Source organism: Vanellus vanellus (assembly GCF_965231255.1).
Source record: "Vanellus vanellus genome assembly, chromosome: 22".
NCBI classification, from domain to species: domain Eukaryota; kingdom Metazoa; phylum Chordata; class Aves; order Charadriiformes; family Charadriidae; genus Vanellus; species Vanellus vanellus.
In genome coordinates this window covers 3527745-3541523 of record NC_138927.1, presented here as the reverse complement: position 1 = coordinate 3541523, position 13779 = coordinate 3527745, and the positions used below count along the sequence as shown (strand labels likewise).

Sequence of the window (13779 nt, the reverse complement as noted above, 5' to 3'; positions counted from 1 at the left end):
CAGGTGGGGGACAGTGGGGACAAGCCCCTGTCCCTCTCTGGAGGCTGGGGAGGCCCTGGGGGAGGCAGCGGGAGGGGACAGGGTGACGGTCCTTCCACTGTCCCCGGGGCGGTGGCCGTTAGGTGGCACCAGGCACTTCCCTACAGGGACACCCTGTCCCCAAGGCAGGTTGTCGTGGGGTGCAGGGCCTGGGCCTGCCCCTGGGGAGCCGAGCGGGTGCCGGGGGGGGCACTGGGCTACCGAGCAGGGACCTGGGGCAGCACCCACCTCCCCCAGCCCAGCCCTGGGCACCCACCAACACCCCAGGGCCACCATCGCCACCCCAGGGCCACCACCACGGCCAAGAGGCCAGCGAGGCCCTCGGTGCTGGCACGGGGGCCGTATTCCAGCTCGCCGCCACCTCCGTGGCCGTGTGGGTCCTGGGGGAGCCCCGTTCCCCCCCTTATCGCCCGCAGCCGCCGCCTGCGCCGCAGCGATAGCGCAGGCGTGTCCTCATGGGGACCCCGGGCACAGCCTCGGCCCCCCCCCCCGCCCTTATCGTCCCCGGCCACACCACAGCCTCCCCATGGCGAGCAGGGGACAGAGGCTGCCTCAGCTCCTCCAGGGCAGGGAGGGCTTTTTTCCCTAAAAAAAGGTTAAAAAAAGGAGATGGGTGAACATAAACATAAAAAAAAAATTACAAAAGACCCAATTCTGCCTGTTTTTTGGGTGGCTTCGGGGCTCCACCGGCCGTGCCCGGGTGACAGTGTGGGCCCTGACCCGCCCGGGGGTGCCCCGCTGCGTGGGGAACCCGCCGGAGCACTTTCTCCTTATATGGCGTGGTGACGTCACGGTGGCGCTGGGAGGCCGGCGGTGAGGACACGCGCCACCCCCCGGCGGGGAGAACTCCCCTCGCCCCGCCCCTTCGCCCACCGTGACGCCACGCCGTCACCTGCTCGCCCCGCCCACTGCAGCGCCGCGCCACCGCCCCGGCCACGCCCCCTCCGCGGCTCTGACGGGCGGCGGCGGCAGCCAGTGGGCGCGGCCGGCGGGGTGGGCGGGGCGCGCGCTGACGTCAGGCGGGGGGCGGGGCCTGCGGTGCAGGTGGAGGCAGCGCGGTGCGGAGCGGAGCGGCCGCCCCGGGCCGGGTACGCGGGGGGGCGGACGGGCCGGGGGGGCTGCAGGGGGGACCTGGGGCGGTTGTGGGGGTCACGGGGGGGGGGGGTCCCAAGTGGGGTCCCCATGGTGGGGTCAGGCTAGTTATGTGGCTGGGGGGGCCGAAGGGGGGGGCTGGGGCGCTCTGGGGGGGCCACAGTGGGGTTGGGGGGGCTCTGGAGGGATGTGGGGCTCCCTGGAGGGGCCCGCAGTGGGTCGGGCTGGTTGTGGGATGGGGGTTATGCGTGGGTTTGGGGCGCTTTGGGGGTCCGGGGGGGTCAGGCTGCTGATGGGGTCAGGGGGGGTTAGGAGGGGATGCAGAGTACTGTGGGGTGGGGGGATCCACAGTGGGTCCGGGCTGGAGGAGCCGGGGGGGACCCATAGGGGTCAAGCGAGATATGGGGTGCTCTGGGGTTTGGGGGGGTGTCAGGCAGGGTGTGGGGGAAATGGGGTGCAGTGGGGCTGCGGCAGTGACCCTGAGTGGGGCCGGGGGGTGTGTGGGGCTGAGGGGAGGGGATAGGGTGGGCAGAGTGGGGTGCTCTTGGGGGGCCCGCAGCAGGCACAGGCTCGGGAGGTGGATGGGACATGGGGGGCCCTGCCCCAGGGCGGGACACCAGCCCCCGGACTGGGGTGTTTCTGCCCCATAGCGGTGTTCCCACTGGTGCAGCAGAGGGGCCTCAGGTGCCCCCCGTCACCCTGCCGTCCCGGTGGCAGTGCGGTCGACCCTCCCCGGGAGGTGGCAGCTCCTGCGGCAGCATCTGGGTCTGGCTCTGATTTCCCGGAGGCGTTTGATGCCCGCTGGGGTTGTGCCCGAGCCGCAGCCTGGGGATTTGGGGCGGCTGCGCTCTTTCTCCTCTCTCCAGACACCGTCTGCGCCTGCCGAGACGGTTCCCGAAGCCGGCGGCAGTGGCCGGGCTGCGGAGTGCTGGGAGCCTCCTCCTCCCGTCGATACCTGTCCCGGTGCGGATCGATGGCGTGCTCAACCGGGCAGCGCTAAAACCTCGCCATCGACTTTTGGCACTGTTTTCCCCTACGCGGCTGCGGGAGATGGGGATTTATGTCACCACATCCCCTTTCAGACAGGGGTGCTTTGCGCTGATCTTGCAACCAGAGGAGCATGCGGTGGGACTTGGCATCCCCGGCGGTTCCTGCAATCTCTTCCCTTCCTGAGTTTCACCCTCCTGTAGCCGTGGCGGGACGAGGGGTCGGTGAACCTGCTCACTAGTCTGTGCTGTGGGCTGCGCCGGGGGCTTCTGCCTTCCTCGCTCCTTGGTGGGCTCGGCAGCTGCTGCCGGGTCCGAGCCGCTGGCCGGAGTCGCAGGGGACAACAGCTATCTTTAGGGCTGTGTTGCAATGGAGGGGTGTGCCTTGGCTCGGCGATGCCGGCAGCCGCCTCCTTGCCCGAGGATTGACTTACGCTGAGGCTCCCGCGTGGGAAAAGTCAACATTTGCTGTGCAGGTGGCGGGAGCCAGATATCGGGGTGCCCCGTCCTCTGTGGGGTCCATAACGGGGCTGTGGGGCTGAAGTTGTGGGGTCGGGCGGTGTTGGCAGCTGCCTGCAGTGGGGCGGCTGCCAAAGCTGCTGGTCGGCCCTGCCAGCTCGGGCGGGCAGCGGTCAGGGGCTGACGTCAGGCGACGTGTGCCCTGCATGAGGTCAGGCTGTGCGAAGAGCTGTGGCATGGGGGTTTGGCACGGGGTGCACCGACAGCCCTCCGGCAACGGGACCGGGTGAGCCGGAGCAAATGGCCGGGGATGGGGACGGTGCGAGGGAATCTCTGGGACCCCATGGGAGAGGAGCTGCCTTGGGGAGGGGGAGTAAGTTAAGTTCTTGTAAGGTGCACCCCAAAACCCACCCCATCCCTCTGCTGCTCCCTTCCTAAGGCTTTAACGAAGGCACGGACGTGGCTCCGGGAGAGCCAAGGTCAGGGCTGCCAGTGGCAGCGCACGCTCCCTTCCATGTCCTCTTTCTGCCGGAGTAACCCGGTTAGTCTGTGGGAGTAATTTGCACCCGCGCCAGAGCTTCGCGTGCCGTGGGACTGAGGTTCCCTATCGGCTTAATCCTTCCTGCGCAGCCGTTGCCCTGCTCATGCTAAATGTGCCCCTGGGTGATGCAGTTATGCCGTGCCCGTCCCTAAAAGGAGGCAATGAAAACTTATGGAACAGTTTGTGTCCCCCCACGTCCATGGCTCCTCTTGGAGTGCTGGGGTGTGCGTAGACGTGGGTCTCCCCCAGCTCGTCGCGGTGCTGGCAGTCCCTCCTGTGTCTCACCCGAAGCGGGGCGTGTGCCGCTTCTGCATGTCGTGATGGTAACGGCGAGTCAGCAGCAGCAAAAAGTTCCCTCTGTGCATCAGACTGCTTCCCTGTGGTCGCGCTCAAGCTGTTCCACGGGCAGTGGGGGCCTCCCCCATCCCTTCGCTTGGCTTTGCCTCGCGCAAGAAGAGAAACTTCAGGCCTTCTCGAGAGGGTTTGAAACCCTGCCGAGGAGAGAAAGTGCCTTCTCATCTGCGGCGGTGCTGCTCTGACGGGCGCTCTCCTCCCGGCGCGCAGCCTGGCAGCTGCCGGAATTGCCTGCAGCCGCATCTCTCCGCACCGCGTGGTCCTCTTGGAGCCGCCGGTGGGTGAAGATTGCTCAGAGGGTAAGCAAAACGTCAGCCGTTCTCCAAGTGGTGACAGATCTTAAGATATATCTTAAGATATGTCACTAATTTAATATGTAATGGCGCTTTTTCTGAGCTCCAGCTGCAGCCGTTCCCTGGGGAGGAGAGGCGGCTGCGAACGATCCCTACCCCGGAGGGCAGATATCCTCCCTTCTGTGCTGAGCGGCGTTTTACCTTTACTGTGGGAGGAGGCTCAAGGCTGTGGTGGTTGGAAGTTTGGGGTCAAAACTGGCTCTTGGCCACTCTGGGTGCTGCGGGTCGGAGGTGTGATTCAGGTGGTGGGGATGGACTCACCCACCATCAGCCCAGAGATTTCTCCTTGAGTGAGCTGCCCAGGAAGGATTGGGATGTTTTGGTTGTCCCTTTTATGCATTTTTCTTTGCCTCCTGATCTGTGCGAGGCTCTGAGTCAGGCTTCACAGGGCGGTGCTGCAGCCGGCTCTCGGCGCTTAGCCTGGGACCAGCGCCGGGTGTGTGACAGCGGCCGGCACATGGAGACAACCCCTCTGAGCAGCCTCCCGCGCTGGACGCTCCGCCGAGGCCGTGGTCGTTTGTTTCATGGCTCTGGGGGTCCCTTATGCCGTGAGCACTGGGGCTGTGCTGTGCCATCCCCGGCTGGGCTGGTGGGGACAGCCAAGGTGGGCTCAGTGGGCTGGTGGGGTCCATCCAAAGCAGCCAGTGCATCTGAGCGCTTCTCCCCACTAGAGGCTGCTGATGAACAGAGCATTCTTCTTTCCCTGGCTCTGGCGGAGCAGCAGGGTCTTGAATTTGCAGGGCTGAACATCCCGGCCTGAGCTTTTCCTGCTGATTCACCCTGGAGACAGCAGCGAGCTTCCCCCGGCAGCGGCCGGGTTCAGGAGGCACATCTGCTCCCCTGCCAGGCCCACAATAGGTTTCCCCACTTCATTAAGTCTTAATTAGGCAAATGCACCGGGACCGTGCGTGAGGCCATTGCCAGGGGACACAGATCGTGCGCCGTACCGGGGATGCCGGCTCTCGTGCCGCTTGCCTCAGGGGTGCTGATGGGGTTTTTCTAGCCGGGTGCTGCATGCGGGATGAGTTCAGCCTCTCATATTGTTTTCCCGGAGGATGTGCGCGTAGCGATAACTGCTTCACCCCTCCGGCGTATCCCAACTAGCAGAAAAGCCAAGGATTAGTTAAGCGATGGAAGGGATACTTCACTGCTGGGCACAGCCGTGACGGTAAAGCCGCCCTGTAGACACAAAGGAGTCTTCTCTCGCAGGGCAGCTGGTTTGGTACCTAAAGCCTGGGCAGGATGGTAGTCTGGAAAACAAACCCAGACCCTGGGAAGATGATTAATCACATAACAATTAGGTGTAAAATGAAAGGCAGTTGCTGCCGCATGGTAATAGCTGCAGCGGAAGGTGCCCGGGAAGGAATTAGTGGTGTTGCACAAGACCTTTGCTAGGTACAGGCACTGCCGGGAGGGCAGCGCGGTGCCAGCTGGCTCCGGCACGGAGCAGGCAGCACAGCTTCCCCGACAATGGCAGAGCGGCGCTTTACATAATCTGGGACTTGCAAAACAAGCTCGAAGGTCTGGAAAATCCTCCCGCTATTGTTTGCGCTCAAAGTTTGCTAAATTTCCTGGTTCAATCTGCGGGTCTGGTTTTTGTTTTGGGACCGCAACGGGGGGGAAAATGCACTTTGCACAGAGAAAAGAAAAGGGCGTCTGTGGAGTTTAATCCGCGCCTGCTCCTTAGATGAAACTATTTTTGTGGTTCACAGGAGGTTTTGAGCAGCTGCTCGCAGCTTTATAGGGCTGCGGAGGACTCTTCGTCTATCCAATTAGCATGGTTTGTCTCTAGTCCCCTCCTGATGCCCCCCGAGAAAATCCTGAAATATCAGGCGTGCAAGCACGGGGCGCCGTGGGCAGCGCATACAGGCACCATCTGCGCTCCCGGCCCGAGTGTCTGCTCAGGGACAGAAAACGCCGGGTTAAAATCGCTTTGTGTTGTCTGAGCCCCGTGCGAGTCAGACCCTGCTGGTCTGGGAAGGGTCTAAAGCCGCCTCTTGCAGATTTTAGGAGGAGAGGCTGGAAGGGGGCTTGGCTCATCTTATTTTGCTGTGCCTCTTGGCTAGAGTCGTGCGCTGCCAGTTCCTGCAGCTTGGTGATGTGACGGCAGCTGGGAAAATGCAGCCGGGAGGATGCTGAGGCTGTCGGGAACCTCCCCAGCCCCACTCCGGCCTGCGGGCTCAACGGCGGCGTGTTGCCTGGCCCCGAGAAGTGTTTTGGGGTGTCGGGCCTGCCCTTGCTCTTCCGTTTGCTCATCCCAAAGCCTTTTGCCAACACAACTAAAGCCACAGACGCCCTGCGCGCTATTCAATTAAATGAACGAATCCTGTTAAAATGTTCGCTGCTCCTGTTCTTAAATAGGTGACTAAGAAACCTGCCTGCTCCTGGGAAAGGCAGGGCTGGTAGCAAGGAATGAGGTTAAGTTCCTTCTGGTCCACTTAGCGTGAGGCAAGTTTTGGCACCCTGGTAAGCAGCAAAAGAGGAGGAGGAACCCTGGCCTGACTGCACAAATACATCCTCTTATTAGAGGCGGCTTCGAGCTCCTTTCATGTAGGTAATTACATCTGGCCATGGTTGACCTGAGCTGGATTTGAACAAGGGGGTGTGAGGCTTGACGTGTGCTGGGAATCTCCGGAGTGACTGAGCTGCGACCGCAGTGGCGTTAAAGCAACCTCGTAGGTGTTGCAAACAAGCCAGCGCATCGCAGCGATGGGGTGGGACCCGCGGGGAAGGTCGGAGCTTGCTTACGGCCTGGAGAACCCGGTGGCGGTGCTTGGCATGGGTGGGAGCTGGGGTGGACCAGTGCCTTGAAGCATCACTGTAGTCAGCGTGTTAATGCAGCTGATGCGTTACAGCATTTATCATGCAGTACGTGACCTCCGTGAGCTGATCCCTGCTTGGTTGCTCTCCCCTGATTGCAGCGTGATGGTTTAGCTGCTTGCCAGACAGTACCAGCCTTGCGTTTCTTTATCTGCTCTCCAAAAACCCTTGGAGATGGGGGAAGCTATTTGTGGGCACTTCAAAACTTGAGGGGAGCTCTTTGTCTGCGTTGAGGGTCTGTACCAAGGAGGAACAGCACCGAGTTGCCTCTCTGCGTCTGCGCAGACTCCCAATGCTGAGCACGGGAGCAATGGAGGGCAGATGTTGGCCCGGCCCGGAGCCACGTTGGGCTGTAACGTGACTTTGTCCGTCTGTGTTGATGTTGTGCTGGGAATGCCTGCGTCTGATGTGGAGGTGAACATCTCCCGTATGGTCGGGATCGGCCTCGGCCAATCTGTGGCTGCGAGGAGCCCTGCCGGGGGCTGGCAGATGGGGTCAGCGCTGCTCGGGGATTTCCTCGGATGAGGAGTGGAGGCTTTTAATAGCAAATGTGGTTGTCCATATCATCGCATAGCTTGAAACCTGTCCCTTAAAAAATACCGATCGGAAGCTGAGATGTGGCTGAGCTAGGCAAGTCCACTCACTCTAGACTTTTTCCCCTGGTTTTGAGTGAAAATAAAAGAAAGTTTAAACCTATGCTTAGGTGATGCTAATGTGCTAAGGGTGCAGTTCCTCCCTGGGAGGCAGCCTGGCATGAATAGCCTTTCTTGGGAAGGTCACTTGTCCCCATGCGACCATCAGATCCTTCCCGGTGTGCTGTGCTGTGTCAGATCCTGTGCCTCAGCTGGGTGCCAAGACTTCAGCCTTCTAGGAAAGGCAGCGGGGGACGGTGTAGGTTTCCCTCGCTGCCCGGTGCCAGTCCACGGGTGCCCAGTGCCTCGTGAGGAGCAGTCAGAGGCGTTGGGGCAGCGTCAGGAGTTATGGATGGCTCGTGCTGGGGTTGCAGTGCTGTTTGATCCCTCCAAGCTGCCTTTCGGTGGGAAAGCATAAGATATTCAAGCGCAGAATTGATCTGTGCTGCTGACCAGGCTTTTTCCTTGTGTCACTATTTTTTTCCTAATGCTGTAGCAGGAGGCAAACGTGGTTATGGCAGCTGCCTGGCTCTGGGAGTTTGCCTCTTGCCTCCCCTATAAACTGCCTTCAAACTTCTTGGCTTTCTGGCGCCCTGTTCTGGTCGATATGAGGCTGTTATCAGAGCTCAGCAAACTGTGATGATCACATCCAAGTGCTGTACCTCAAACCACCTGGTAGTGCCGGGCTGGATGAAGAAGCTCATTTGCACAGGGCAGTTAATTCTCTGTATGTTTTAATCTCTGCGACCATCTGTGTTCTTGCCCGGGCTGGGGAGACGGGAACTCTTGGGATTTATTCCAGGAGGTGAATGTGGAGAGGACTGCTTATTCTGTGTCTGCTGAAAACTGCCCTGGGTCAAAGCAGGACAGCCTCATTAGCTCTCGGCACAGTTGTTCCTGCATCTTCAGGCAAGGAGGACTCGACAACACGTCAGCTCTATCCTGGAGGCACATCCTGAAAAGCTGCAGGGAGAGGACAGGGGCAAAAGGCACTTACTGAAAATGGGGACCTCTGTGAAGGCTTTCCAGCATGCAAACCCAAACATAGACGGCCTGCGATGGGCTTGGATGGCACCTTGGAAGGCTGAGGTCTCTCCGGGGAAGGCTGCCTTGGTCTGGGGAGAGGTAGTGTGCTAAAGCATCTTCTCGCCACCCTGAAAGCCCTGCCCCAGATTGTAGCAGCTGCTGGGGTATGTGCCTGCCCCATCAGCAGCTACTGGCACTCTCTGCCTTGGTGAATGCCACGGTTTGAGCTTCAGAAGCTGCTGATGAGACTGGGGTGCTCACACATAGCACCAAACCCAGGGGACCAGTACCTATAGGTGGGCTGCGGTAGCATCTCCAGAGAGATCTGTGCAGGCTGCTGCTGGCGAGAGAAGTTTTTTTGCATGCAACGCCTGAAGTCTTCCTTGTTTTGGGTTCTCACGTTTGTGAGCTGAGGCTCAGCAGCTTGTCGCAGAGCCCCAACCAGGATCCCCCTGACCACAGGCTCTGCACGTGGCACAGGCAGAGGCAGCGCTTGCTGCGGACTCTGTCGAGGAACGCCTGTCCTGTGGGGCAGCATGGCCCCACCAAAGCTACTGCTGACATCCGAACCCAGAGGGAATGATCCCTGCCCTGTAATTAAGCTCTCTTCTGCTCCTGTTCACCATGCTAATGAGTAGTCTCATGGACGTACTCCTTGCAGCTGCTCTGGATCCTCTGTGTGGCTCAGGAGCCGGAGGTGGCTTTCCAAGAGAGCCACCTGCAAAGGGCAAACCCAAATCTCCATCCCTGTCTCACTGGGGAGAATCTTATGGGCTAGGAACCTTTGACTTTAAAAGCTTTTCCTTGACTGTACCTTACTGGACTGCGCCCTGCATGCTGTAAATTCATCTGCCAAACTACACCCCGCTCTCTTAAGTGAGGAAAACCCTTCCTGCTGTTCACGCTGGCAGGGCTGGGCGAGGTGGAGATGTTTTTCCAGCCTTCGGTTGAAGGACTGAGGCTGCCTCTTGAAAGGAGAGCTCTCATTCACCTGCTTGCCAGGCTCTTGACATCAGTGGATAATAACACTTAAAACCAACCAGCTCTCCAGCTAAATCCTCTCCTGGTTCAGCAGTTCGGGGTTTCAGTCTCGCTGGAGATGACAGCACTGGGACTGTCAGCGTTGTGGTGCATCCCAAAGGATGGGTGGGAGCTTGTGCCCGTCTCTCCGGTGTGGCAGGTTGGCTGTAGAGGAGTCCGGCACTGTGCTAGACTTCCCCTGTGTGCCATGAGCACTTGACTATGCACTCCTGTCGAGCAAGGTCCCCAGACCTTCGGTGGGGCTGCAGCGTGAGCTGAGGATCTGGCTTGATTTCGGGACCCTCCTCGGGCCCTGGCGTGTGCCTGCTGGGGCAGGCAGCCGGCCTTGCTGCAGCTGAGAGCACCGCTGCTCTCTTGAATCTCTTCATTTAGTTAATGATCCTTTTGTTGAGAGGATTAGGGTTTAGAGGCCTCTGGCAGAGTGTTAATTAAATTAAGTCTATGGGTGTTTTGTTGAGGTTTTAAAGCCCACTAGAGGGCTCAGTTGGAGCCCTGTGGAGTTGGGGCTGGAGGCGCTGGGCTGTGTCCATCCCCTGCAGAAGTTTGCACGATAAGTTTTGTAATGTTGGAGGAGCTGGATGGATGCACGCAGAAGTGCACGGGGCCAGTCTGCAGCCTCCGCACCGTGCTCGCTGCTTCTCTAGTCCAGCTTTGCCCGTGGCTCGGCAGTGCCTGACTCGTGCCATGCTGCCCCGGGCACCGGCTGTGGCTCCGGAGGCCATACTCGCTGGCGGCTGGCAGGCACAGGACGCCTGCGTCACCGCTCGCTGTATTATCAGCGTTTAGTAATGTTGGGCGAATGTTTTTTTTTTTTTTTTTTTTTCTTTTTTTTTCTCCTTCCCCACTTGGTGTTTACATTTCTAAGAAGTGGCTCAACGTGAACGTCTGGTTCCGTGTTCAGTTCTGGGAAGAGTGAGACACTGAAGTTCGCTTACACGAACTCTCCAGCACTCATGTAAAATACAAGTGTGAGCACTTGCCTTTGTGGCTTGAGGGATTTTTCTGGTGGGTGCTTGGGGGTTTTCGTGTTTAGTTGGAACTGCTTATTAACCAGTGTCTCTTCTCTTTTCTTTTCTATACACTGCCCCATGATGGATGTTGGTGCTTCGCCTGCGTGGTTTGCCCGGCTGTCTCATCTCTGGGTAAGTACCTGCTTCGTTAGATCAGTGAGGGGAAATAGCAGAAACCAATGACTTGGACTTAAATGATGAACGGACCTGTTTATTCTGTCTTAAACTCTGGAGCGTTGATTGTTATCAAACAGTGGGATTTATCTTGTGTGTGTGTGTGTGAATATTTTCATACTGAAAAGCATTTCCAATAGCCATTTCCAGGCCAAGTTTATAACATGAAAAAGTCCACAGCAGTCGTTTTTCTTGCGAGCACTGACCCAGCGATAAAAGCACACTAAGTGCCAGCAAGTGAGCAAATGGAAGTGAAAATGTTGTTTTGGTAGTGGAAAGCAATACTCCCTGTTTCTCCCCAGATGCCTCCTGACAGCTGTTGATGGTAAATCAGTGCTGTGGTTGTGTAAGGGACTCTCTGAAGGCCAGAGCGCGGCGCTGGGCTGGTTTCCCCTTTGCAAACCGGCAGATGTGCGGGGCTTTGCAGGGCATGGAGAGGAGCCCAAGGCCCTTCTGGCAGGAGAGGAGGGGAAATGCGTGTCAAGCTTGGAGAAGTGCGGCAGGCACTGACGTTTCCAGCTTGTTTTCACACAGATCCTGCTTTGCACGGGGGGAGGAAACTGTCCTGGTGGGGTGGATTCTTGTAGTTTCCCAGCAGAGGTTTGCTGCTTGCCCCTGAGCCTGGCTGTGAGGTGCTGTTTGTGTATTAAAGCTTCTCAAAATAAGGTGCGTGTGCTCAGGGTAGAGAAAAGGAAGGGGTCTCTCCTTGGTAAAGCTGGTTCTCTGGATGCAGTGGTGCCTTTGCATTGAGGTTGCTATCTCTGGAAACTTCAGAAGTTTTTAATTTACTTTTTTAAAAAATTGAAAGTATCCTCCTGCTAAACCTTCCCCTTTCCTGTCTATCTCCACCCCTTCCCCGGTAATATCCTCTCCTCTTCCAGTAATGGAAAGGACTGAGCATATTTAGAACAGCTCTGCTCCGCGCCCGAGCGTTCAATGTACTGCCAGTCGCTGACAAAAGACTTGAAGGGAAAGCAGAAGGAGGTGCTGGGAGCAGATTGCATTATTCTTAAACTCAGCATTATTATACGATGCCTCACAGGGGAGGGCAGGAGAGATGAATCAAACCCAAGCATAAACCTGTTGTTCTCTCACAGAAGTAAGTGAAGCCCTATATTTGGAAGCTGAGCAGCTGTCTCCTGTTCTGAATGAGCTGTTCTCTGCTACCAAGCCTCTAAAAGAAGGATCATTAATTAACTAGAGAACCTGCCTTGAGCAGAGGTGCTGAGCTCCCATCCCCACCAAACACCCATCAGTCATTTGAGCGCAGAATAAAACTCCTCCACACAGAAGGTGTAACTGCAAGAAGTGCAGGCTGGCAGCGTGCTGGCGAGGAGGTTGTATTTGGAGCAAAATATGACTGTCGGAGTGAGTTAGCAAGAGGCATGGCTCTACCGGCACGGCGGCTGTAGCTATGCCGGGCTGTCCTGGACCAGGTGAGCATGAGCAGGGTCTTCCTCCTTTGTGCTCCTTCAGGACACAGTCGCCCTTCTGGTTATCGCTGTGTGACAAGTCACAGAATCGTAAAGCACTGGGTTGGAAGGGGCCTTAAGGATCATCTGTTCCAGCCTTTCATGGTCAAAGCCCGGTCTAGATAAGATGGCCCAGCACCCTGTCTGGCTGAATCTTAAAAGTGTCCGATGTTGGGGAATCCACTGCTTCCCTGGGGAGATTATTCCGATGGCTGATTGTTCTCATTGTGAAAAATTTTCCTCTTGTGTCCAATCAGAATCTCCTGAGGAGTAACTTGTACCTGTTACCCCTTATTTTTTCCATGTGACTCCTTGTAAAAAGGGAGTCTCCATCTTCTTTGTAGCCACCCTTTATATACTGGAACATGGTGATAAGGTCTCCCCTAAGCCTTCTTTTCTCAAGGCTGAACAAACCCAAGTCTCTGGTCAAGGGTGGATTTCTTCCTTGGGGAAAGCTGCTAACCTAAACAACCTCTGGATTGCTCTCCCCAGAGCAGTCTTACTGCCACTTTTGTCTGCGTTGAGTGGTCTGTTGTCTTTCATGTACTGCACAGAGTAGAGAATTGCATTTCAATGGCCCTGTTTATTATAGGCTTTTGGGGTTTTGACCCTGATACAAGATGAAATTTGCTGCTTGCTGAATACTTGGTATTAATCTTGGTCACCAAACAAGAAAGCTAATCGGTACCTTGTTAGTGATGGCAAAGATAAAGGTTGTGTGGTACAGTTTCGCTGGATCGGGGACAACCCTGACCTTTCCTCAGCAGACCTATCGGCAGGCTCAGGTTGCCTTTCCATCTTTAAGCCTGGCTTATCTCTTAGCTAAACATAAAATGCATAGGAGCTGTAGTAAGGGAATCTCCTCTCCTGGCCTGATAAGAGTGTTGGGCATCGGTCCTAAAAGTAACACACCAGCAGCTTCTGTGAAGGGATGTGCTGCAAGAAGCCGGAGGGCAGAAACTGTGAAGAGAAATGCTGAAGACGCAAGCGCAGCAAGAGGAGTTTGAGGTTGTGCTCTTGACCTTCAAGCGAAGATTCACATATGTTGCCATTATTTGAAGCCTGTCAAGGAATCCAAAGTGAGGTCATGCACGCTGGCTGAAAAAATGTTCGGAGCTGTTTGTGGGGAAGGAGGTGGTAAGCGCAGCGTGTCCCTTAACGGGCTGCTGCTGGGCTGTGTCTGCCCATACGTTGGCACTGGTAATGCTGTGGGCCGCATGTTGTGATCTTGAAGTTCACCTGTCCATGAAATTGTTTCTTTCTATCCCTTAATTCATATCTCCTAGAGAAGGGCATTGGTCCATGAAGCCGTTAGACAGCAGTTGTGTTGTGAACTCATGTCTCACCTTAGTTCTTATTCACATATAGCTCAAAGAGGAAGAATAAATAAGTTCTGCTTTTCCACCTTTCAGTGAGATTTTTCTGCTTTGAACTTTCCCTGGAAATGTGGTGGCAGGGTATCTGTTTTGCTTGTCCCACCCCTTCGGAAGAGACCATCAGAATCTGATGCGGTGTCAAGTTCTAGGGCTGGCTTAGCTCAGTGGTTTCACTTCGGCGCTTTGTAAGGCAGTGAAATAGTTCTCATTGTGGTGTTTAAAATAGCAGTGCTGCCTTCTGAATTACCATCTAATTAAATGAAAGCAAAAACTCAAAAGCAAGTGGGCTTTTCTGCATCTCTTGTTGCATAAGAAAAGCTGTTTTAGTTGACCTAAAAACCAACATTGAAAAACAGGCTAAACAGAGATGCTTTCCTCCTAGCTCCGTGGGCAGTTTGTAGCAG

The 13779-nt window shown here is 56.6% G+C and overlaps 1 protein-coding gene across 12 annotated transcripts in view; it reads left to right on the top strand.

Annotated features, from left to right (window-relative positions):
• The first annotated feature begins 1122 nt into the window (after window positions 1-1122).
• The window catches only part of EPB41 (erythrocyte membrane protein band 4.1), a 97553-nt gene continuing 84896 nt past the window's right edge, over window positions 1123-13779 (top strand). For 11 of the 12 annotated variants that reach the window (XR_014269940.1, XM_082493979.1, XM_082493977.1 and 8 more), the window contains exon 1: window positions 10253-10485. Coding sequence is in view for 10 of the 12 variants with exons in the window: in XM_082493979.1 (XP_082350105.1) it covers window positions 10439-10485 (47 nt within the window). In the remaining 2 variants the exon portion in view is untranslated. Of the gene's footprint in view, window positions 1128-10252; window positions 10486-13779 lie in introns of those variants that run through there. The other variant, XM_082493970.1, reaches the window with a different exon arrangement.